This window comes from Vidua chalybeata, chromosome 9 (genome assembly GCF_026979565.1).
Source record: "Vidua chalybeata isolate OUT-0048 chromosome 9, bVidCha1 merged haplotype, whole genome shotgun sequence".
Classification (NCBI taxonomy): Eukaryota; Metazoa; Chordata; class Aves; order Passeriformes; family Viduidae; genus Vidua; species Vidua chalybeata.
The window spans coordinates 25,747,640-25,771,920 of NC_071538.1; the positions used below are offsets into that span (position 1 = coordinate 25,747,640).

The 24,281-nt window shown below is 37.5% G+C and overlaps 1 protein-coding gene across 3 annotated transcripts; it reads left to right on the forward strand.

The window, feature by feature from the left end:
- The first annotated feature begins 151 nt into the window (after positions 1 to 151).
- STXBP3 (syntaxin binding protein 3) lies at positions 152 to 24,252 on the forward strand. Of its 3 annotated transcripts, XR_008432278.1 has the most exons (20): positions 152 to 295; positions 3,148 to 3,197; positions 3,919 to 4,000; positions 5,353 to 5,429; positions 6,062 to 6,140; positions 7,522 to 7,622; positions 9,501 to 9,655; positions 10,552 to 10,642; positions 11,579 to 11,703; positions 13,125 to 13,229; positions 13,735 to 13,792; positions 14,006 to 14,071; positions 14,481 to 14,561; positions 15,190 to 15,328; positions 15,708 to 15,814; positions 16,265 to 16,363; positions 16,944 to 17,029; positions 18,650 to 18,798; positions 21,212 to 22,690; positions 23,374 to 24,252. XR_008432278.1 is itself a non-coding variant. In XM_053950074.1 (19 exons), the coding sequence occupies exons 1-19, from the start codon at positions 253 to 255 to the stop codon at positions 21,301 to 21,303; spliced, it is 1,785 nt and encodes a 594-aa protein (XP_053806049.1). In that variant the 5' UTR covers positions 152 to 252; the 3' UTR covers positions 21,304 to 22,921. The 3 variants fall into 3 exon arrangements, 2 of the variants coding, with proteins under 2 accessions (XP_053806049.1, XP_053806050.1); XM_053950074.1 differs by lacking the exon at positions 23,374 to 24,252 and having other exon boundaries at positions 21,212 to 22,921; XM_053950075.1 differs by lacking the exons at positions 10,552 to 10,642; positions 11,579 to 11,703; positions 23,374 to 24,252 and having other exon boundaries at positions 21,212 to 22,921.
- Positions 24,253 to 24,281: the final 29 nt, after the last annotated feature.

A 24,281-nucleotide genomic window follows, 5' to 3' on the forward strand; every position in this document is an offset into this window, starting at 1 on the left:
TCCCGGGCTCACCTGAGCAGGAGGCTCCTTCCTCAGGGGGCGAGCCCTCGTCACCGGGCACTTCCCTAGTGGGAATTTCAGAGCCCATGGTTGCGGACGAAGAGGGCCCGGCTCCCGGCGGGTTGGTCCGGGCTCCTGAGGGGCTGACCCCAGCCGGCAGGAGCCGCCCCGCCCGGGATCGGGCTGCGCCCTCCGCCACCGCCCCTGAAGAGGGAGGGGAAGGCAGCGCTGCCAGGCGGGGCTGGCAGCAAGATGGCGCCGGCAGTGCGGGGACTGAAGAGCTTCGTGTGGCAGAGTGAGTGACTGTGGGGCTCCTTCCCCGGCCCCGCGGCGGGAGCGCCCTGGTGCCGTTCGGTGGGCGCGGGCCGGCCGGGAGCCTCCGCCGCTGAGGCGCCGGCTCCGCGTAGCTCCGTGTGAGGGGTCGGGGGTGCCCGCCGAGGCGGGGTGCGGGGCCGCTCCCGACGCGGCCGGAGCCGCGCTGCGTGTCGGAGCTGAGGCGGCCGAGCGGGGTCGGGGTCGGGGTCGGGGCCGGGCCCGGGCGGCTCTGTGGGCAGCCGTGTCCGGCGGAGGCTCTGGGTGGCGGCTTCTGCCGGCTATTACAGGTGGTGACTCGGCGCGCTGGTGGGAGGTGGCTGCTCCGGCTTGCGACGTTGCCGTGGCTGTCGGCAGTGACAGCGCTGCAAAGAGACGCTTGTGCCTTTTTCCGAGATAAGGCTGAGCTCTGCAGGCTACAGCCCGTCCGACGGGCTCTTGAAGAGCCTAAACTTAAGTCAGCTCTTCATGCACTTTTTTATTACTTCCTAGCTACTGCTTTCGGAGAGCGCTCCGGCCCCAATGGGGCTCTCTGCTCTCTCTCACGGAGCGGCACTTCCCACTTTGTGTTTGGCTTCACGGTTTTCGGTAGAAAAAGTTGAGGGTGTTCCCAGGTAGGCTTACAAATGAACTACAGATTTTTATCTCCTTGTTTTGGAGCAGGTTCTGCTGGTGTTTGTTACAGAAAATGAAGTTGTAAATGCTCCTTTCCTTGCTGGAGTAGAAAGGCTGATAGTATTTCAGGTAGTGTGAGACCTCTGGGGAAAAGGCATTAGCAGCCACCTCATCCCGAGCTTAATTGTACTGAGCTTGTGACTCCATGGGCTGCTCATCCAGCCTGGCGACTGTCACTGAAATGGGAAGGTCCTGCTGCCGTCTTGTTTTCATTTTTCTCCTCTGCTTCCACCTGAAAGATGCTTGTGTCACTAAAAGTGAAAAGCAGACTGTCCCTCTGGAATTCAGTTCCAATTGCTGGCACCTGTACCCTGCCTGTATGAATTAGATACTTTTGTTTAAAACTTAATCCTTAGAAATCCCCACTTTTGCTGCTTTGCTTATCCTGCTGTCTTGCTCTTTATGCCTGTGACTGTAAGGCCAATGTTTTGTCCTGAGATATTTTATAGAAGACTTGGACCTTAAAAGGGAATAATTGATCTAAGCATAAGTGTATCATTAAGGGCCATAAAGACTTTCGAAAATGGTGTTGCCAGTGTGAGGAACAAAGATTAGAGTGACAGTAAAGCAGTGTGAATAATAAAACATTTATGTTACAAGCTTGGTTAAGAGGAACTTCTGAAATGAATGCTGTGGTAGTCATCTAGTTCCTCTTGTCTTCCAAGACTACAACAACAATGAAAATTGATGAACTAAGTTTTAGACCTTGTCTGGCACTTTTAAAATGGGTAATTGAAGACCATAAAGTGCTGCTTCCTAATGTTTCAGTAAAACATTAGGGGGGTTTTATTAAGGCTGATGCACATTTTGTCTGAAAATAGTGATGCTCATCCTTTATGTAGCAGCTGTATCAATGTGTCTCTTGTTCCTGCTCTGTAAATAGGCATAGAAGTTACACCTGGGTGTGTAGAATTGAAGCAGAAGTGTGTGGAAAAGTTAATTCACAGAAGTTTGTTGTCAGTTAAGCCCACAGTTATGAGGACAGAGAAAGCTACCTGTATTTAGGAGACAGTGGTTCCTGTGGATAAAATAATGAAATACAGAGAGCTGCTGTATATAGTTAATCTCTAAATAAAGTCCTTTCCATGAGGAATTCTGTCTTTTAATATTTTTTTCACAACTTTAAATTGTTTTGTAGACATGTGTAATAGCTAGGCATAGAGAGCTAAAATAACTTTCCTAAGTGATTCAGCATTTTAGCAATTCTGTTTTTTGTAGCACTTGCTTAACAGTCCTTTCTTCAGGAAGTGTGTTATAAATGGGTTATTAATTTTGCCAAGGTGTGGTTTGCTTCTTTTTTTTTTTTCCACACAGGGAGTTGGCAGCCTGCTGTTCTGTCAGCATTGTGTATAGCTCTTTCCTAAATTGTGAAGTGAGGGTAGAAGGAAAAAAAAAATTGTAAACTAGTTAAATGTATTCGGAGAAGACAAAATCTGAAAAGGTAGTTAGGGAGTATGGTTGGTATAAAATATGTGAGCAGAAAATGAAAGCCTGAACAAAAATGGAGCACTAACCTGGGCTTGGTTTTGGTGTGTGCAGAATGCTTGCAGGAGAAAAAAGATTTTGAGAGCCTATAAACCATTGTAGGCGAATTATTTGGGTGAAGCAGCTGCAGGTTGAGGGCAAAATAAATAACAGTGGGAGTAGTGCAGGGGCAGGTACACAGTGTCTGTACACTGATAGCTTGGAATAAACTTTCATTTTACTATGGGAGAAAACTGACTTCTGTTTTTTAATTGCAGAAATGAGGTTCAAGACAACTGAATTATGCATTTCTATGTTCTGGTGTCTTTTATAGGCAAATATTGTAGAAAAAATAGAGTATTTGAGATTTTAGACAAGGTTGTTGGGCACTCAGTTTATTAAAAGGAATTCTGTGTAATCCTGAAGACTAATTAACTGGCAAGAGTGTTGTCAGAAAATATGAATGTTAATAAAATTTTCACGTGGTTAAATATTTGTTATTACATCTGTGTACAGTCCTAGAAACAGGCAGGGACAGTTTGTGGTGAAGAATCCTGTACAGGAATTTATCAGTATGGTTTTTTTTTTCTTCTTCTTTTTAGGGCTCTGAACATATGAGTCTAAATGGGAGAATTATTTTTTTCTTTCTTAGTAACATTTTGATTCCTTTAACTGGTAAACTGTATCTACTTACAGAGCTGAAATCAGCAGTATTTGATGACTTCACCAAAGAGGAAGAATGGAAGGTAGAATTTTGTTTAAATTTTTATAAGAATTCTGTCATCACTTGAACAAGAAATCTTATTGCTGAAAACAAATACATAAAATAAACACCTGGCATATTCACTCAAGATTGTTTTCCTTTCAAGTAATAGACTTTTGATAACTCAGATCTCTGTATAATACATGTTGAAAAATCTAGAGGCTGGTACAGGAAGAGCAAATGGCTAGTAGTCTCTCTTTTTTTTAATTAGATGTGAAGAAAAATTAGAGACTGTGTTTATCTTCACTTTCCTTTTGAAAGACTTGTACTTTATTAATTTCAGAAATTACACTGCACTGCAGTACATGTGGAGCAGGATTCAGCAGTATGATACCTGTTAGAACTGCTTAAGCTGTAAAGCAGTTAAAAAAATACAGATATATTTGAGCAGGTTGTGGGGTAAATTAGCAGGAATTCAAAATACTTGTGTTCAAGTGAAACTTTCAAAGTACTTTCTAGTATGAGTAGGGGGAACAAAGCTCACATTTAAGACTGAGCTTGTCTTTGGAAATCCTGTGCATTAGGAGCTGCCTTCTGAGATTAGTTTCCCCCTATAATGTTGGTGTATGCAGGTAATGAAAAAAACAGAGTAAGAAAATAGTTTTAGCTTCAAACTTTTATGGCAAGTTTTTGAGGAAATGACATGGGTTTAATATAGCTGATTGATTTATCTAAATACTTTTGTTTTATTATAATATGTTTAGGTAATGCTTTTAGACGATTACACTACTAAATTACTGTCACTGTGCTGCAAAATGACTGACCTACTGGCAGAGGGTGTCACAGGTAAGCATAATTCTTATTGATACACCAATGGCAATATCCTGGTGAGAAAAAGGGGAAGACTGAAATTGATAGTACCCTTGGAAGAAGTGGTCTTTATTTTGTTGATGAAGACAATGAGTTACGGGATATTAAAATAGTGGAGTTTCAAGCTCCTACAGTAATTAGTCAATTGTGAATGATTTTTTTTAAATTAACCCAAATGTTTCTCTGCCTGAAAGCTCAGATCCCACTTTAATTTTTTTTCCTAAAGATTGCTCTAAGGGTTTTTTTGTTTGACTAGGGTTTTTTGGTGTTTTTTATTTTTGGTTTGGTTGTTGTGGTGGTTTTTGATGGGTTTTTTTGGGAGGTGGGAATGGGTGTTTGTTTGCTGATGCCTATTTTTGAAATTGAAATAAATTCCCAAAGTGTAAATGAAGTAGTTTTAATTAGCTTTAGGTCTAGATTTTCAGAAATGCTTGTGTAAGAGGGCGTTGTTTAGGCTTGGTTATTTATTCCACAATACTATTCTTACTCCAGTTATTCCACATAATATGATTATTCTGGAAATATAATAGAGCTGTATCAATTTTGCTTTTTGGTGTGTGTTTTAAATCATAAGTGCTACTTATCCTTTGTGAGAACCTTTTGGTGAGCATGTATCCTTTTCATCAAGAAGAAACCTTTTATTTTTAGTGAGCACACTGCTGAAAGGAACCTGTCTTTCCACATCCAGATGTCTGACATTACTTATCTTCCTTGTTCCTCCCCCACAAAATTTCTGAGCCACAAGAATATTTCTGCATTCTCAAGCTAGTGTACTGTAAAACTATACAGTAATGACTTCATTAAACAGAGAAAAACAAGAGATGAATGAAGCTGATTTGCTGAAAAATGTCTTAATTTGTGCCTGCAATTATGCTGAAACAGAGTAATTGCCCAGGACATAGGCAAACAAAGGACAGAAGAGGCTGTAGTCCAAAATGATGCCCTGCATAGTTTCTCTCTCTCTCCTTCACTGTGCTGGAAAAAGAACTATCTTGCCAAGAGAGTTGCTGCTGGGCCCCATAGCTGGAGTATGTTTGCATTGCCATTCTGCTGTAGAAGTGTAAAATACCTAGGAAGAATTTAGTCCTACAACTTTAGTTGTCACTTGACTGAGAGTTGAAAAAGCCTGTGGTAACCTTCTGTATATAAAATAACAAAGAAATAAATCAAGACTCTTGGCAGAAGGTACATCCTGACCTCTAATATTGTGGACAACTTGATTGCTGTTACTTTATTTTTATCAACTCTATATTAATATATGTGCAGTGTTTTCCTTAAAGATCCATAATCTTCCTAATTATAAAAATGTAATATTTCTTACTTTATAGTGGTGGAGAATGTATATAAAACCCGTGAGCCTGTCCCACACATGAAGGCAATATATTTAATAACTCCCACAAAAAAGGTTAGTATTTTAAAGTGTTGCAAGATCCTTCAGACTGAAAACCCCCCTTATTTTAAAATGTTTGTTTACTGTGTACAGCTATGCAGTCCTTAAGCTCTGCATTTTCTCTGATACTCCTCTGTGTGATGCCTGATTTCCCAAGATGAAAAGACAAAGTAGTGCCACCATGGAATATGTTGCAAACGTGTACCTTGTGGTCAGTGTAGGCACTGTATCATTGCTTAGCAATTGTAACCTCACTGAAAGACATGTTGTATCACATAATGATGCAATACATTGAAAAATAGAATTCAGAGTAATGGCTCTAATAAGAGATTACTGTTACTTCCTAAAAATTCTTGAGACAATAAATCTCAGCACTGTTACAGTTGGAAAATGATGTAAAATGAGCTTCCTGAAATGAGCTTGGTGCATGCCTGACTGTCTGTAATTGCTTGTTATTCTTCATCTGGAATTAAAAATCTTAAGCTTCAGTGTTTCCTTGTTGAAATGCACTATTCCTAAGTGGAACTTGGTAATAGAGCAGGAGGAGAGAGGTAGGAGCTTTGTCTGGTATGTGTAGAAAGGCAAAACACTGGCATGATGCTGTTGTTTTGGTTTTTTTTTTCCCGTATTTTTCTTGCCCCCATAAGTCTGTAGATGGACTGATTGATGACTTCATCAGTAAATCATCCAGCAGATACAAAGCAGCATACGTGTATTTCACTGATGGTAAGTAAGCTTTTGGTTTGTAGTTTGGTAACTTCATATGGGTAAATAAGTAAGCTACTCACTACTCTTGTATATAGTTGAGTAAATTAAATTTTGGGCCCTCTTTCTTGCGAGAAGGTTTGAGATTCAAGTCATTAAGCATGTGTCTGGTTTTCCAGGCTATGGTCACCATGCTGTGTGGCAATAGTAATTTCTTTCACAATTACCAAACAGTCTTGATTGTTCTCCACCTCTGCTTTTAATTTAGGTAACGTAGTTTTATTTTTAAGTATTCCAGTCTTCTCCTATGTTGGAGTGTGGAGGAAGACAATTCAAATCAAACTATGTATCTCTACATAAACAAAATAGTACTAAAAACATAACTGCATGAGAACTTTTTGCAAGAGCTGTGTTAGTAATTGGTTGCTTCAGGTAGTTCCTTCAGACCTGTGAGCCAGCTTTTCCCCTTCCCTGAAAAAAGGGGCCTACTTAGCCCTTGCATGCATGACATTAATTGTGTAGCAGAGACAATTACTGGGAGCAGGGTTAATGTGATTGCACATGGCCCTGCAGTCAGTCAGCATGACTAAAAAGGCTGTAAAGAGGAGAAAACAAAAAACCCAAATGTGCTGCTAAAGGCAGAGTCTGAGGCATGCCTGTCTGTGGACTGTGTGTATCTGCTACTGGATGTTCTCAAAGCAGTATTAAATTGCTATCCAAATTCTTGGTTTCTTGTTTAATTTCATTCTGACGCAGCAGTTAATGTTCTGGAAAAGTACTGCTGTCTTGCAGTATGCTCCTTGGTTGCAAGTGGGCAAGCTTTCATTTTGAATACTTGCCAAAACTTTGCCTGTTGAGAGGAATAGCTCCTGAGTTAGAGAAATAACTCTGTCACTTCCAAGTAGTATTCATGTCATCTGTGTATTCCTTAAATTCAGTTTTTAGACTGGGATCTAATGTAGCCTGGAAATGTGGAACACCTTAGAGATCTATAATTAAATGCCATATCTCTGTGTTTTATTCTTAGATGTACACACGATTTCTTTTTGTAGCTTGGGAAATGTTTTTTCTCTCCTACATGACAAGAAATAGCAGAAACCTTTACTTTGATAAAATCAACATCCTTCACAGTTGCAGACTGCTAACGGGTGTTCAACAACGTTTTGCTTGCAAAAAAGCCAGTATAAATTGAGCAGTGGTGCTTCTCAAAAAAGATCTCATAAACAAAATATTGATTATATGATCTACTTACTTTGGAAGAGTAGGCAATTTTTTTTTGTATTTTATGGTTAAGTGGGTCTTAATTTAGAACTGTCTGCTCTGAATACTGTATGCTTATAAGTGATCTGACAGCTGGAACAGTACAAATTATTTATACTTAGAGTCTCTTTGTTCCCCCTAGTTTGTCCTGACAGCCTCTTCAATAAAATTAAGGCTTCATGTGCAAAATCTATAAAGAAATGCAAGGAGATCAACATTTCGTTCTTCCCTTATGAGTCTCAGGTAAGTTTAATTCTTAACCTTGACTGTAGTGTGGAGGATTATTTTCAAATGCTGCTGACCTTTTAGAAAACAATGAAATAGAATGTAGTTTTTGACTGACAAACTCTATGTGAAATATTTCCATTTGGGCACATTTCCAGTGCTTGCTTATGCTTTTCAGAGGAAAACAAATGCTCTTGTACACAAAGTTTTATTCCTTGCACTTGACCTCATTGCAAGACTTGGTGTCAGTTGCAATAGGGAGGTTAAAGAAGGAATCTGTTCCCTAAGAGCAGGTAAATATTCTGGCTGGCTTTTGGTAAGAGTTCAGTACTGCTGATACTGAGGTTTTACTTTGCTAGGTTGGGTAGGTGGTACATAGGAGTAAGTAGGACTTGGTGAAAGTCAGGAAAGGAGAACAAAAGGACTGAGAGAACTGAAAGGGAGTGGAACAAAAACTACTACAACTTGACAGTCTTTTCAGTGAGAGGAGAGCATGGAAATCCTGTTTTCTCAATTAAAGATCTATACTACCAGTGGAAACCAATGGGTGTTTTCCATGTGCAGCCACACAGTGGGTGTTGTGTTGAAAAGTACTTTGTTGCTCATGCCCTTCATCAGACACAGAGGGCACACTGGCACTCACCAAGACAGTGAAGCCTCCAAGCTCTGCCCAATTCTGGGAGCTGGAGAACTAACCAGAACTAACCACGAATGTTTCCCATGTCAAATGTTATCAACCTGCCCCTATCAAGGGAACAACTCTTATGTATACCAAGTGGCAGGTGAACATAGGAGGGATTGCTGCTAGCCCTGTCTCACTGTGGTTTTCCAGGTTTGAAGACACATTCCTTTTTATTATAAAGGGTTCTTTATTATTTTGGTTGAGAATCCATCAGGGGATAATGAGTGTGGCAGCTTATTTGTTTACTTTCCAGTGAGGTTGATGTTTACAAGTTTTGTTTCAAGCTGGTTTTGGGAGCCCTGCTAAAGCTGCTTTTCTGTACCAAATAAAGCCTATGAAAATGTTGTGGTCCTTGTTCTCTGGAGGATTCACCATGAAAGCAGAAATCAAGACTGCTTTTCTGTAGTTGAAAATAAGCAGCACTAAGGCTGGGCAGCACTCTTCTTGTTTTTACTAAGTTTTGTGTTCTCAGTATCTGGGTTGTGGGAACCTTTTGAATCTTTAGCAGAGGAACAATGTGAACTGGTCTTCCTGCTTCCTGGGATGCTAGGAGTAAATAATCAGGCTGAGCTCTGGGCAAAGTCCAGGTGATTATCTACTGGAGTGAAGCAAACACCTTTATCTGGATGGACATTCTTATTTGGCTCTGTAGTTACAGAGTCCATCTGAAGCTAGAGAAAATCCATTCACTGACAATGGGATTGTACCCATGTTTGCATTCCATTTACAAAACTGTTGAAAAAGCCTTTCATCTCTGTAGTACTAAGCTGCTTTAATCAAGATTTAATGCATTTAAAGAATTTCAGCTATTGAAGGTAAATTCTTCATATTAAAAGCAGGTACAATATGTAAATTTTTATTTTAAAACAATTTAACTTTGATACCTTCTATGATCATTCTGATACTGCATTGTATGGCTCTGTACAAGGCACTGATGGGTTTTAGTTCTTTCCTTCCATCTGTCCTTCCTTCCTTCCGTAATTTGAAAAATAGAGTCATTTATGTAGGAGAGTAATAGGGGAAAAAAATCTGAGAACAAGAAGAAGGTGAAGGATAGAGGAATGAAATGTGGGTTTGCTTGGTTTTTTTACTTAAGTGTCCTATGTATGACTTTTTCTTGCAGCATATAGTTTTAAGTTATTAGCAAACTTTTTACCAGGTGTTTTGGCAATCTGCAAGTTAGGCCCTTTTTTTCTTGCTTGTGCTTTATGTAGGTATTTACTCTCAACATCCCAGATGCATTCTACCGCTGTTACAGTCCCACTCTGGAAAAGACAAAGGACAAAGATGCTGTGCTGCAAGTCATGGCTGAACAAATTGTTACCTTATGTGCCACACTAGATGAGAATCCAGGAGTGCGGTATAAAAGGTGGGGAAAAATTAGTGTTTTATAGTAATTGCTTTCACTTCTAGGGCTTATCACATTATTTGGTCATAGCTTGAGGCTGCAGCATAGTTTGATTTTTTTTCTTTTTTTTCCCTTGTAGTTGTGGATTGTTTTTAATCCACAAGTCTGAAATATGGAATGATAGGAATTTGTGAAGTGTAGGTAGAGCAGTGGTTTTTTCTGTGTATATGCATGTAACAGTACTTGCTATACCATGTCTTGTTCTGAATGGTTTGTTCCATGTCTGGTCAGTAGGGTGACACTGATAGGCTGCATTCTTGTATGCCACATGCATAATCCTGTAACAGAACTGCTGCTGTCTAGCCATTTGCAGCTCTGCTTGGCACCAAGGAATTCAGAAATTACTGTGGCACATGGGATCAGGATTTCTTGTAGTAGAGATATTGAGAAGAATGCCTCTTTTGAGCTTTGAAAGGGATTTACTATCTTTGAAATCAAAGTAGGCTTCTGAAATTGTATTCAAGGACTGCATTCTGTGGTGTAATGTGAAGTGGTGTCTTATTCTCTGCCAAGGTAACAAATAGTTGCTTGACTGTTTTTTTCTGTTCTTTTTCTTTTTTCTTTCTTGTTTCCCACCTCTGAGTGAAACTTTAGGTGCTGGGCCAAGTGCCAGCTAATGTCAGTCTTTTGGTGGAAGCTGTTCCTACTGTGTAAAATACCTGAAGCATTCAAAGAATGAAATCATAATGTAAAAGTGAAAACATACTGGAACTACTTAGAATGGAGTTCAGAAACTCATGAAAGCAGAGGATCAATCTAGGGAGATCAATCTAGGGAATTTTTCTGTTTTAAAGGTAGCATTTTAGTGTTCTGATGAAGAAATGCAAGTTATTTTTGCATGCTTCCTTTTTTCCTAGTGGACCATCTGATAGAGCCAGCAAACTTGCACACCTTGTTGAAAAAAGTCTTGAAAACTACTACAAAACAGATGAGAGAAGCCAAATAAAGGTAGACAGTGAACTAAAATGTTTGGTTTCTTTTTTTTTAACTTTTTTTGTATGTCTGGGAAAAAAGTCTTTGAAATATTCTTCAACAATTAAGTTCTACAAATATAGATCTTATTTAATAATAAAGGCAATCAGTTGCCATTTAGTTGTTTTTGTGTATGAAAGCAATGTAGAGGTAATACTGTTTAAGTAAAGCTGTATTTGTGTGATCAACCTGATTTTATTTGAAAAATTAGCCCTGTGATAATGTAGGAGGATGCTACAAACCTGAAGACCAGTGGATAAATGTTTTTTTAATATCACTTTCCATAAGGTCATATGTAGAAGGGGCTTTGTGCAGAATTGAAATGTTTCCCCTGAAGGGATTTATTGTCCACAACGATACAGCTGTTCAAATAAATAATAGTTTTGATCTGTCACTACAAATAAGGCCTGATTAGGGCAGTTGCTTAAACACAAAACCATGGGTAAACCATTGTGATTTTGACTTTGCACTTTGCTACAGAAATAAATATTCCTGCTGCTACTGCCACTTCACTAAATCCCAAAATGAAACTTTCAGTTGAATGTTTGGAGGTCTTTTCCTGTATTGCAGCACTGTCTGATCTGCAATACAAACAATGAAGTTATCTATTAAATCTCTGGGCAGCGTTTTTGGGGTTTTGTTTCTTTTTCTTTTACATTTTTTATTCACTAGACTAAGAAAATTCAGATTTCTGAGTGTATTGCAGTGGGATAAAAGCATTGCCTTAAACTTAGTCTTTAAAACCATTGTATATAAGTAAAATGTTCAAACAAATGTTTGGGCCCTAGTGCAGTGTTTTTCAGTTATTTTTCTAAAAATACCTGCAGTGCTGTGACTTAATGTAAGTAGATTTAACATGCATTAACTTTCTCCTGTATGTCTTAACTTTGTGTTTGTTTGATGGCTTTCTAGGCTAAAACCCACTCCCAACTAATAATAATAGATCGTGGTTTTGACCCAGTATCAACTGTACTCCATGAGCTCACCTTCCAGGCAATGGCATATGATCTGCTACCCATTGAAAATGATACTTACAAGCAAGTACTTAAAAAAAAAAAACAAAACTAAATAGTTTATTCTTGATTATAAAATCCCTGAAATTGTTTAGCTCAATTGCACCATGGCAATATTAGCTGCTTATATTGCATAATGGTTGCTTCACTTTTTGTTAGTCTTTCCTCTTGGATTTGTAACTTCATCATTTTCTTGACTTCCTCCCTTAGCTGAGATTAGGTAGGATCTAATTGGCATTTTTGCTAAGTTTTGAGTCCAACAAATTGCATTTTTTAAGACCTAAGAACCTTGTACTACTCTTGAAGTAGAGCCTTAGGAGTGCACATTGACATTCTCTAGATTTTCTTTCATATTCTCAATTTTTTTTGGCATAACAAGACAAGCAATACTACTAACTGAATACTGAGAAAAAGCTAGGTTGTTTCTCAGGTATGATCACTTTTATAGCTCCAGTAATTTAAATAGTGTAGTTGTTAAAATTTACATGTTTTATTGTAAATACACATTTAAATCAGTCATGCTCAGTTTATAAGCACAGTTTGGAGTATTGTAATGTTAATTTGTGTAAGTTATGTGCTTTACTGTCTGATTGTTTTGACAGCAGTGGTTTTGGTAGGACTTAGCTTTTCTGATGACCCACTACAGCAAAAGAGACCTGATGGCCTCATTGTTTAGCCAAGCAAAGAGCAATGTGTATCTTCAGTCAGAAGCATTGAGTGAAGATTTTAATAGAAAGTGCAGACTCTATGAGTCTGGGTTTGATTGCTGGGTATGAAGATGTAGCATAATATGTTTTCTAGGTAGTCATGATCTGACTTTCATCATTAATCTTGTAATTTTTTTTCATTCTTTTGCTTTCTGGCAATCTGCACTGTGTGAGTTTCTGTAAATGTGCAAATATTATGTGGCATGATTGTGATCTTGTTTTAGGTTTATTGCTGTTTATAGTCATGTAATGCTGTGCAACGGTTTCTTTTATATGTGAAGTAATTTGTCCTGCTCAGCATTTTGTTGGTGAATGTAACTTCATTTTCCTTTGGTTATAAAGTCTTATAGTACACAGAGAAAGCTGCACTTGGCAATTGCAGTGTGTATTGCTTTGTGCAGTTTGCATTTGAAACCAAAACTGAAGAGAAATTGAGGTGCATGTAAATGTGTGTTTAAAACTCTAGTTGCTGTTGGTTTAAAAGAATGTCCAGAAGCTCTTGCCCCAAAGAATCTTTCTGAAATTCATCTGCTGTGTCTATGTTAAAATATGTAATCTGTAAAATTCTTCTGTAGTGATATTTTGTCAGGCACTAGCTTGGCTTATAAATTAAAATCTTTGTCTATTACTGCTGTTACAATTTATGTTAATTAAACTGTTACAAATAATACTGTAATGAGTGATGAGAATTGGGGGAAACCCAAACCCCAAATAATTGTCTGAATTTTCTCTTGGAAGATACAAAACAGAAGGCTCTGGTGGGAAGGAAAAGGAAGCAATTTTGGAGGAAGATGATGACCTGTGGGTGAAGATGCGGCACAAGCATATCGCAGATGTGATAGAGTATGTGCATAAATAACAAAGGCAACTGCTTGGTTTCTTTGAGAGGGAGGGTGTTGGAGCTGTTCAGTGGGAATACAGGCAGTAATGTACATGCTTTGCTAGACAGATTGGATTCAGTTAAGTAATCAATGCCAGGAAGAAACTGTGCTTCAAGAATACAGTATGTACCCAGGTATGCAGTTATACTAATGCTACTTGCAGTTCTTGAGGTAAATGGAAATCAAGTCATTTCCTGGCAATTATTTTCAAATATTTTAAATCTGAAGGGATTATTTTGCATACTGTACGGCCAAGCTGCTGCATCAGATGGCATTATGAAAATATTGCAAATAGAATGTTTAATATTTCCCTTGTAGAAAATCACTCTTTTTTTCTGGAGATAGACCTGTATCTCAGGCTTTTACTTTCATTCAGAAGTTCTTCTTGCACAGTTCTTTTAAGATTTTAAGAAAATATTTAAGAACTCGTGTGCTGTTGCCTTTCATTATTTTCCTCTTTTCTTCAGGGAAATACCAAAACTTTTGAAAGATGCTTCATCAAAAACAAAAGCAGCAGAAGGAAAAGTAAGTTGTTGAAGTTGAGATGTTGGTTTTCCTGGTAATTTACTTATTTTCAGCTGATCAGATCCATGTAACTCATGGATCTACTACAGAAATGAAGACTTTTCTCAACTGCAGTTTCCAGGGGTTGTGGGGGAAGAAAGCTGCAACAGGAAGGGAAATAAGCATGTCATTTATTGGGAGAACAGATTTTCAACTTGTGTTATTTCTTTCCAGTTATCCATATCTGCTCTGTCCCAGTTGATGAAGAAGATGCCACTCTATCGTAAAGAGATTAGTAAGGTAAGGTGTCTTTTGTAATCACAACTTTGCAGTAAATAATTCTGTGCACTTTTATCTTTTTGTTTAACTCTAGTTTTAGTCTATCATTTTCCTGTAGTGTGCTATATAGCAGTTCTCCAAATTAATATTTTCACCTACTCTAAAATTTAGAGAAGAAAACTACTTTCCATGTGTTTCATTTTACTATGTAAAAGAATGAAATATTTTGTGTGCTTTGAGGATTGAACTGTTTAATGTTTTACTAAGTGTTATGGGGGTCATTCTCTAAGTGAAGGGGAAAACACAGAAAATGCATGATGGTACTAAAGGATTGACTTTTGTAACTAGTAAAAATGATGGATATGCTAGGAAAAAGTTCAAGTTATGACAGCTTGTGATTTTTTTTTTTTTTGTTTTTTCTGTCTTATAGCAAGTTCTTCATCTTAACATAGCAGAAGATTGCATGAGCAAGTTCAAATCTAATATAGAAAGGCTCTGTAAAGCTGAACAGGTATGTTTAAAAAAGCCACAAACCAAAGAGCAGCTTTGCAAGCATTGCAAGTGCCACGTTTTTGTTTGCAGGAATAGAAGCTTGTTTTAACTGACTAAACTACTATATCTCTTGCCTTTATTTTGTGATCAGTTTTTGAGGTGGTAGCTTTAAAATTAAGTGTAATATACAAGGCTCTTAATTTCCCAATAAGGAGGTGTTCCTAAGAGTTTTGGAGGTGTTTTTTTGTCTTGAAATCTGTCTAATTTGTTTAAAGATCACCTTTGCTTTCATGGATCAGAAGTCCTATGAGGTTGCTTTAATATGTTTTGCAGAAGGAAGCCCTTTTTAAATGTCTGGGAAAAGTACCTTTTAGGGTGAGGCATTACATTGTGACTATAATTTACATTTCTAAGAATTCTAGATATCACATTTTTAAATGTTTAAGTGTTATGTAGTGTTACTATAGTGCTGTAGCTATTGAAATAAATGTCAGACTTGTCATACTGAGTTTAAATTGATGCAGCTTGATTGTTTCCTGAAACCTGTGGTTTCATAAAAATGCCTTTCAAAACACACAGAATAATGTTGATTTAAATACTTCAATGATTTTAACCATAGTGTCTGCTTTTATTTTTAATTAATTTAGGACTTGGCTCTTGGAACTGATGCAGAAGGTGAAAAAGTAAAAGACTCTATGAGGGTCCTCCTTCCAGTTCTACTCAACAAAAGTCATGACAGCTATGACAAAATCAGAGCTATTCTCCTGTATATCTTTAGCACAAATGGTATGACAAGTTGCCCTATTTTTTTCCTCAGTGCTATGAGTTTGAACTCAAGTTTTAAGATAGAACAGTGGTTTTAGTTATCCTAAGTCTCTGCATTGGAGTTGATAGCTGGGTTTGAAAGAAATCCTGTCCATCCTCTGTAGTTTTTCTGAGATTAGTAGCAAAGATACTGCTGGCAAGGAGTTAAGAGATGTAATTCAAGTGTAGATTCAAACAGTGTTTTAATATCATTCTAATTCTTGCAAGTGTGCAATAGTTTGTTCTCTTATTTTCACATGATTGAAGCTGTTAAAGGGGGAGTTCCATGTCTGTGGCAACCTGAAAACTGGTCTTACGCACAGTCACTTGCTAATTGTTGTCTGTTTTCCATATATTGAAGGAACTACCCAGGAGAACTTGGACAAGCTGATCCAGAATGTACACATAGAAAGTGATAGTGATATGATAAGAAATTGGAAATACCTTGATGTTCCTGTTATCTCTTCAGTAAGAATGTATTTAATTTATTTTATAATTTCCTACTGTCCAAGGACCTACAGCTCTTTTGGCAACTCTTAGCAATATTATCCAGCTCTGGGTTTGGAAGCAGATAATCGCTAGGAATTTTTTTTTTTAATGTGTTTTAAGTGGTACATCCTTGGAAAATTATTCAGGTTAGTTGTTTAAAGTAAGATACCCATAATGTTCCCTCTGCAATTATCAGGTGGTGGCTTGAGCTAGCTGATTTTGGAAACTGCAACTTACTTAGTTCCTTGTCTCTGAAGTTAGTATTTCTAGTGTATCCTGAATTGTAGAGGTATTAATTATTGTTCTTTACAATTTTTATTATTTCTTTAAAATCTCATACTTATCCCCTCTCCTTCTGCTACTGAGTGCTAGTAAGTTTCAAAAATCCAAACACTGAATAATACAACCATACTTTGAAAACCTTTTCAGTTTGTTGCTCAGCAGCATAAATACATAAGAAGGGACCGTTCTAAAGAAGAAACCTTTCAACTTTCTAGGTGGACTCCTGTTATCAAAGATGTTATGGAGGTAAATTTCACCAACTAATTAATTCATGGGTGCAGTGCAGAAATTTACTGAGCAGTTGTATTCCATCTTTTGAATTCATAGTGTTTTTAGTTAATTTTGTTAAATACATCTGGTGGACAAAGTGATCACTTCTAGTCTGTCTCTAATATAGAGCATTAGACTGCTGTTAGTAATAACTCCTTGCCAGAAGTGTAGTTTTATTGTTCTTAAACCTCTTCTTTAAGCATCAGTCAGTGACTGGTGTCACACAGGATAGTGAGTTTACCAAAGTGTTAGTCTGACCCTGTGCTCTCATTCATAGATTCTTGGTGGCTTTTTCATGTTCATTTATGTTTTTAGGGGACTCTGACTTCTCTCATACGTTGCCATACAGAAATTAAATACATTAGGGTTATTACAGATGAAAAGCTGCTAGTGAAATCTGAAAGTCTGCTAGTTAAATCAGTATGTGTTTATAAAAACATATTGGGCTGCATGTGTTGGCATGAAATGCCAGTTAGATGTCCTTTCTGAAAGCTGAAACTTGGTGGGGTTAAGGTCTGTATGCCTTTTTAAAGTGTGTCTTTATTTTGCACTTCAGGATGCTATAGAAAACAAATTAGATTCAAAAGACTGGCCTTATTGTTCGCGCTGTCCTCCCACCTGGAATGGTTCAGGAGCAGTAAGGTAAATGGTTTCGTTTCCTGGAACATAATTTACCCAGATCTCAGTTTTTCTGTCATTTACTTCTAAAGCCTTACAGAAGTGTGCTTACTGAACAGTGAAATATCACATGTGCCAAGCTTATATTTTTATTTAATCTAAAACATACTCAACTTGGTTGTTATTTTAATATTTTTTAGTAATGTATAGCTTTTTTGTTTCTAGTATCTCCCTTTTGCTTCAAGGTTAGAAATAACATGTCATATTCCCAGAATGAGAAGTTTAAACCATTGAGCTTATTAGTGTGAAGTAGTTTCAGGAAGGAATGTTCAGTACTGTGACTTAGGTAAAAAGAATGTTTTACTTCTGGAAGTTATCTCTGCTGTGTTAGTGGTGGTGACATTATTTGGGTTAATTACCTCAGGAAATTAAATTCATCTTCTATAGGGTCTCTCATTAGGAAATATTGGCCTGTTAGGCATTTGACCCCTGTTGCCAGGGAGTGGTTTAGGCAAGTCCAGGACAGCTGAAGGTCTTCAAATGAGTTCTCTGCTAATGAATGTGAAATATGTACTTGTATATTTAATGATTATCACTGAGAGGTGATTTTTGGAATTTTTTTTAAACTCACCTGTACTGTTCCTTCTTTCTCTTTTTAATTCCACTAGCTCATGAACCTCATGACCAATACATGGCAATTTGAGAGCTTTATCACTTTTTGTAGTGTTATTTAAAAGGGGAGACAAATGAATCAAGACTCCCAAGAGTGTTTCTATCACAGGAATGCTAACTCAGAGTGTTCCTCTCCCAGGAATGCTCACTGCACTAATCAGATGCTGGAATTCAGGGAGGGAAACATCAAATATATCTTAAATGTGGAAGACACACTTGAATTGGAATTTGTACCTTTCTAAATAAAAAAAACCAAAAAGTAAAGATACACAGCCTTAGGAGAATAGGTTTTTTACATCCCCTTCTAATTGAACTGTTTGTGGTGTATCCTTCTATTCCTGGATATGCACTAGGATGACCAGTGCAAGGAAGTACTAGAGCAAGTCCCTGCACACTGGAACTTGATCTCTGTCTTATGGGCTGGTGAAATATGGGAATCTTGAAGGCACTCTAGCAGGGAGATCAGGACTGCAGATGACTTAACCTGAGTCTGCAATTACTACATGTATTAGACTTCTAAGCACTTCAGGCTGCTTTTGTTTTTCCTAGATCTCTGGATCTGATTTGATAACAGGCAAATGTTTTCTTTAGAGATTCTGTTCATGTTCAGAGATTGAAAAACCTAAGACTCCAGCTTTTTCAAATGAACCTCTCATGAAAAATGCCACTGGAATTGGGAGCATGCAGAGTTAAGCTGCTTGGCAAGAGTCCTTGGCATGTTAGCTGTGTGTGCAACAAGGTTTTTGTTTTGTATTTATTTTCCCCCTGGTAGTACCTAAACAGTTTGAGTAATGTGATAATTTTCAAAATTTAATAAAAACAAGTTATCAATTGATCTAAATGCTTTTGCTGAAATTACAGTCAAGCCATGAACTGAATGACAGAAATTGCTACTGCTCGTTGACTGTATAATTTTAACCAAAAATTCATCAGGCAAGCTGTATAAATGTCATTGTATGAAATCTTCTGCAGTGCCCGCCAGAAGCCTAGAGCGAGTTACAGAGAGGAGCGCAGGAGCGGTGCAAGGCTGATTGTGTTTGTGATTGGGGGAGTCATGTACTCGGAGATGCGCAGCGCTTACGAGGTTTCTGAGGCCTACAAGTCCTGTGAAGTTGTTATTGGTAAGCTTGCCACGGGAAAGGGTGGGGTGTGTGCTGTACTACACGTGGTTCTGGAAAATACAAGAATTGTTTTGCTTAGTTTCCTTCTGTTGCTTCACTAATACATACTAATACTATAGCCAGTGCATTTCTTAAAACTATGCACTTAAAAGCATCTTTGCCAGTTATCTCAAGTGTTTGGTGTTCAAAGGGATTTTTTGCCCCAAGATATCAAGGACAAGATAGTTATGCTCTATGGAAGAATTATGTCAGAGACATGTCAGCATATAGCAAACAGGATTTCAAGAGACCCCTATTTCTTTGCATTACAGTTTTCTCACAAACTTCTATGCTTTACCTTCAGTGGTACTTGCTACTCTCATTGCTTTTGGAAGTAGGAAAGCTGACAGACAAGTGCTAAATTGCTCACTTTGGAGGGAAGATAAGTATTAAAAAACTCCAACAATCTTAATCAAAATTCCACCCAAAAGACTAAACAAATAAACCCCAAACCATGTTTTCAGTGTAGTTCAGTTGACTTTGCAATATTTTCTAGTTTCTGTTGTGGCTACTTGGAGGCTTTGCATAAACCACACAGTGATTAACTGCTTGGGTCCTGAAAACTCCCCTGCTTAAGATTTGGCAATAGGCAGCTGGTGTAATAATCTCTCAGCATTTTAGAGGTAGTAAATGCTTGTTCCATCAGCTGCTGTGCTTCAAATGAATTTTAAATAGCATTACAGGAAATAGGTGCTAAAACTTGTACATATATATAATATATAGGAACAGAGCTCCTAGATAAAAAACCTTACCACAGACCTGTGTCCATCTGCAGGGCCAGCTGATGGCTGGGTGCTGGGTCATCTAAAGCATTCTAAATTGCTTGAGAGGTCTACATCTGGCTTTTAAATTTAGTCTTGAGATTCATATTGAATCTAACATCTACCATGATTTAAAATAAATACTCTTCCCTAAAACAGTGCCAACCTTGATTCTGAAATCTAGAGTCTGTTACCTTCAGAATATTCAGGGATGTGTTGTAGATGTGTTTGTGTGTGGTTGGTTTTGTTTTGGCTTATTTTTTTATTTGCTGGTCTCACTTGGTGGTGTTTGAGGTAGGTTTAATGCTGGTTCTAGTTCTGAGTAGTAATGGAAAGACCAGGACAACAAGAATGTAGTTTAACCAGATTATTTCTTCACCTGAAATTTGTTTACAACACCATGTTTAGTGTAGGTGACTCTTTCACTGGGGTATCTGGCACTCACCACAGCACCATCTTCCCTTTTGTTTAAAGATGATTCTTGTAGTTTTGTTTGTAATCCTGATTTCTGAGGGAAAGGTGATAGTTGCCAAATTTCCACATGGATTACTGAAAAATTAACATTTGTCTGTGTTCCTGATTCAGAACTCCAGGAATATTAGCCCATTCAGAGTGACTACTTGTTGCCTTCAGAACTGCAGGGTGACAGTTTGTGGCAGAAGTTACAATCACTCTCTGTGAGAATGAGAGGTCGTTGTGCATTGAAGAATAATAAGGATTTTCTTTGCTGCTCAAGAGTTGAATTTTGTTTTTTCAAGGAAATGTTAGTCAGTAAAAGCCAGTGTTCTCTATCTGGTATTTCTGTGGAACACTACTGTTTGTGATAATCTTTAATCCAGGTAGTTTATTGATTCTAGGGTAAAGCCTCTCATTAACTCCTCTTTCACAGAATGGCAGGTTTCTTGCAGGCTGCGACAATTGCCCAGGTTCAGTTCTGTCTTTCAAACAGGGCAGAGCAGGACTTGAAAAACTTGTGTTCAAAGTATGAGTCCTGATCTGGATGTCTGAGTGTGGGAAGAGGGACATTGCCTACCTAATGGTGACACTTACATGATGGTGCTTTATGGCAGCAGCTCTCTGGCCACAGAGAGCAGGCACAGACTTTCCCAGGCATTTTCCTGGGGAAGGCTGTGAGAGAAAAGAGAGTAAAAACAATTGTTATCTCATTTGTTGTTCCTGTGTTTGTGCCCATGTGGAATGTGTTTGGAGATTGTTTACCCGAGGTGATTTCTTAATTGGACACTGGTGTTTTGGATTCATTGACCAATTGGATCCACATGTGTGTCGGGACGCTCAAGAGAGAGTCACGGGTTTTTCTAGTTAGTGATAGTCCTTGTTAGTGTAATACAGTGTACTATAAGTATAGTATAATATAGTATAAGATGATATAATAAAGCAGTTGATCAGCCTTCTGCAATCATGGAGTCACTGCTGATGATTGCCCAGCTGGGGGCCTGCAGCAACAGTGCTTTGTATGAAAACACTTGGAAATGTTGCACTTGTCAGTTTTTCAGGTGCAGTAAAAACACTGGCATGTAACTGATGTTTTAAAGAGAGAATGTCTGAAAGTCAGAATTTGACTAACACAGTTCATTCTTATGTTCTTTTGTCAGGTTCTACTCATATTTTGACACCTAGAAAACTACTAGAGGAAGTGAAGAGCCTTAGTAAACCCAAGGATATAGTCTGCATTAAGGATGAATAGATATGGTGATGTTTATGATGCATTAAAAACACAAGTAGTGTGTACATATGCTAATGGAACTGACTTTTCCAAATCCTGCACTTCAATACTACGTGTTTCCTAATGGGAGGTCATGTTATAATTTAAATTTGCTGCTTTTGGGGGAGTAGAAGGCAGAGAGATGACGAGATAATCAGGTATGTTTCTTAGGTTCTATTTAGTATTACACTGCAAGTGCTTTTCAAAAGGGCATGTTTGTTCCTAACTAATTATGCTAAAAATAATTGTAATTATATATAAACTGGAATTGTCTTTGAGAACTGTGAAAACTTTCTATAATGGCATTTATTTCTAAAAATTACTGAATTAAAAAGGGCCTAGGCTCTTGGGTAGGCACTTCAAGAGAAAACTTGTAAATATGGGTTTATGGTAAAAACGTTTACTACAAGTTCAATGTCATTCAGTGTAAGATTTTCTGTAAAAATAACTTGCTGAAAATTTTTAAAATATGTGTAATTGTGAAAAATCTAAAGGCTTTTTAGATGGGGCTGGGTAAGGTAGATAGTTAACCACAGAATTATTGAGCAGTTCCAATCACAGTAAACCACTTTGGAGAAATGCTGTCAACTGTGCACTGAAGTACACTTTATATTTAAATATATACAGAGATTATTACTGAAGCTTTTCTCAAAATTATTTTCTTAGCAAATTCCTTATGATTGTCTACATAGTCTGTCTGTTTCAGAAGTTGAATTGCCTGTGATACAGAAATTCCAAAACTAAGCATGTCTCTTTGAGTAAGTGGAGGCACGGGGAAAAGACAGGACAAAAAGGGAAGCAGCTCAGTCTTTCAAAGGGCTTTGTAACTGGGAAAAGAAAAGCACAAAGCAAAGAAAATGACAAAAACTGATGCACTCAAAATAATTTACTTTTTAAAAATTTTGTTACATACTAAGAAAGAAATACTTTAATTTGTATTGAAGGGAATAAAAAAAATAAAATTGTATGAATTCTCTAATACTGGTAATGTTTAGATTTCTCTTTAAAAATTACTTAATTAAAATTACTGAACTTTTAACGCGATGTTGTATTTATGTGCCTTGAAATGTTAGTTTGTTGTATGTAGAATCCAAGAGAAATGTTATCATGAAAAAGATTACTTGTGTCCTTTTGTTTACGTTTTCCCAATGACAGGTATTTTTTTTTCATGATTTTAGTTTTTTTTTCCCTTTACTTTTGCTTTCAGGTTAACCAATATTTTAAGAGAATATTTTTGTTAGATGAGTTCATTCAGAGTTAATTAGAAGGTGGAAAAAGGTCAAGTTCTCCCCCTACATCAGAGAGGAATGAAAGGGGAGGACGTGACAGAATGATTCTAAAATTCTGCAGGACATGGGATGTGATGAGAGTAAGTGGCTGTAGCTTTCAAATGCACCTAAATGAGTTTGGAATTGAATCTACACTGACTTTTTTTTCAGTTGGACTACAGGATCAACACTTTTAAATTGATTGGTTCATCAAATACCATGTACATCACGCACTTTAAAAATGCAGCAGAAATATCTGTCTTGTTTTTGTGAATTCTAGTTTATAACTCTATCACAGTAAAAATCCAGAGTAAAAGTACTTATCTAAGAAATGCTATGTTCAATGTTTTCTTACTAAAGATGTACACTTTGGAATTGGTACTGAAAAATTACACTAAAATTATATATATGTCTTACACCTTTGGCAAGAGGAACCCAAGTTTGTTTAACAGCTATATGTAGGTGCAAATTTTTTTCCTATTCCTAAAGCTGGAATGTAGTTAAGTACAGAAGAAAATAGCTGTTATCAGTGTTACCCTTAAGGACTGAAATAATTGATTTCAGTAGTATATAAAATTCATTGTGTTGATATTTTTTTTAAATTGCATAGAGTTGAAGAAATACCACCTCACAATTCTGGATTACTTCTGTATATTCAGCACTTAAATCTTTTTCCATGTCTGTGCTTCAGGCCTAAGTGCTATCACTAGCTCAGCCTGACAGCTGATAACTCAAAAGTCTTAGTCTGTTTTTTTTTGTATCCCTTATCCACTTTTTCCATCAGGCAAAGCAAAGCCAAATGTTATGGTGAAAGTGGAATAATAAAGATGCTTTATGATAGGAAATCTGGCACCAATATGTAGCTCAAAACAGCTTATGAACAGGGTAAGTGGAAGTTTTATTCAAGATATTTGGGGTTTTTTCCCTAAGGATCTTCTCTGCTACATTTTTTCTAGATCAAGGATCATATCATGGATGGGAAAGAGTTCTATCAGGATAAATAAAAACTTAGTATTTCAGAGTACATGTACAAGGTATATTATAACTTTGAAAGTTCGTATTTTCATGTGATGCATATTAAAATACTTACCGAATGCTACATGTGGGCCCAGCAATTGGTTTTTAAAGTTGAATCTGGAAATCTGGACAAGATTCAGAAATTACTAAGGAAAATCAAAGGTATGGAACAATCTTCATTCCAGGAATGGCTAGACCAGCATCCTTGATCAAGGGTGAAAAAAGATGATGGTGGAGTGTGTGGTGGAAGTCTCAAAAACCCTGTTAGTGTTGAGACTGCAGGGTTGTCTTCCTATTCAGTGTGTGAAGTGACAGGTGAGATCTGCAGCTGTCAAATCAGAACAAAAGGACCTTTAGCATCTGAGATGCCATGCAGTAATGACATGCTCTAAATTGTTATATGGGAAAAAAAATCCTCAATGTAAGACATATATTTATAGGGCTGATAAGTATAAATGTTACTGCTGATGTGAAAGGATTCTGGGCTTTCAGTTTGCTAGAGGATGTTCTGAGGAATTTCACTTCATGATTGTCTTATTCAATCTGATCTTTTTTAGGCAGTTGCTGTCAGACACAGGACAGCAGGTGCAGGGATCCAGGATAAACAAAAGGTTCAGAACAAGCTGTTCTTGTGATGTGGAGAGATTTCTGTGAAAGAGATGAATCTTTTTTTTA

Bases quoted from the DNA above. Each gene is read 5' to 3' on its own strand.
- STXBP3 (XM_053950074.1), top strand. From the start codon at position 253: ATGGCGCCGGCAGTGCGGGGACTGAAGAGCTTCGTGTGGCAGA. The intron at 14,072-14,480 runs GTAAGGTGTCTT...TCTGTCTTATAG, and splicing joins ATCGTAAAGAGATTAGTAAG to CAAGTTCTTCATCTTAACAT. The intron at 18,799-21,211 runs GTAAGCTTGCCA...TTCTTTTGTCAG, and splicing joins GTCCTGTGAAGTTGTTATTG to GTTCTACTCATATTTTGACA.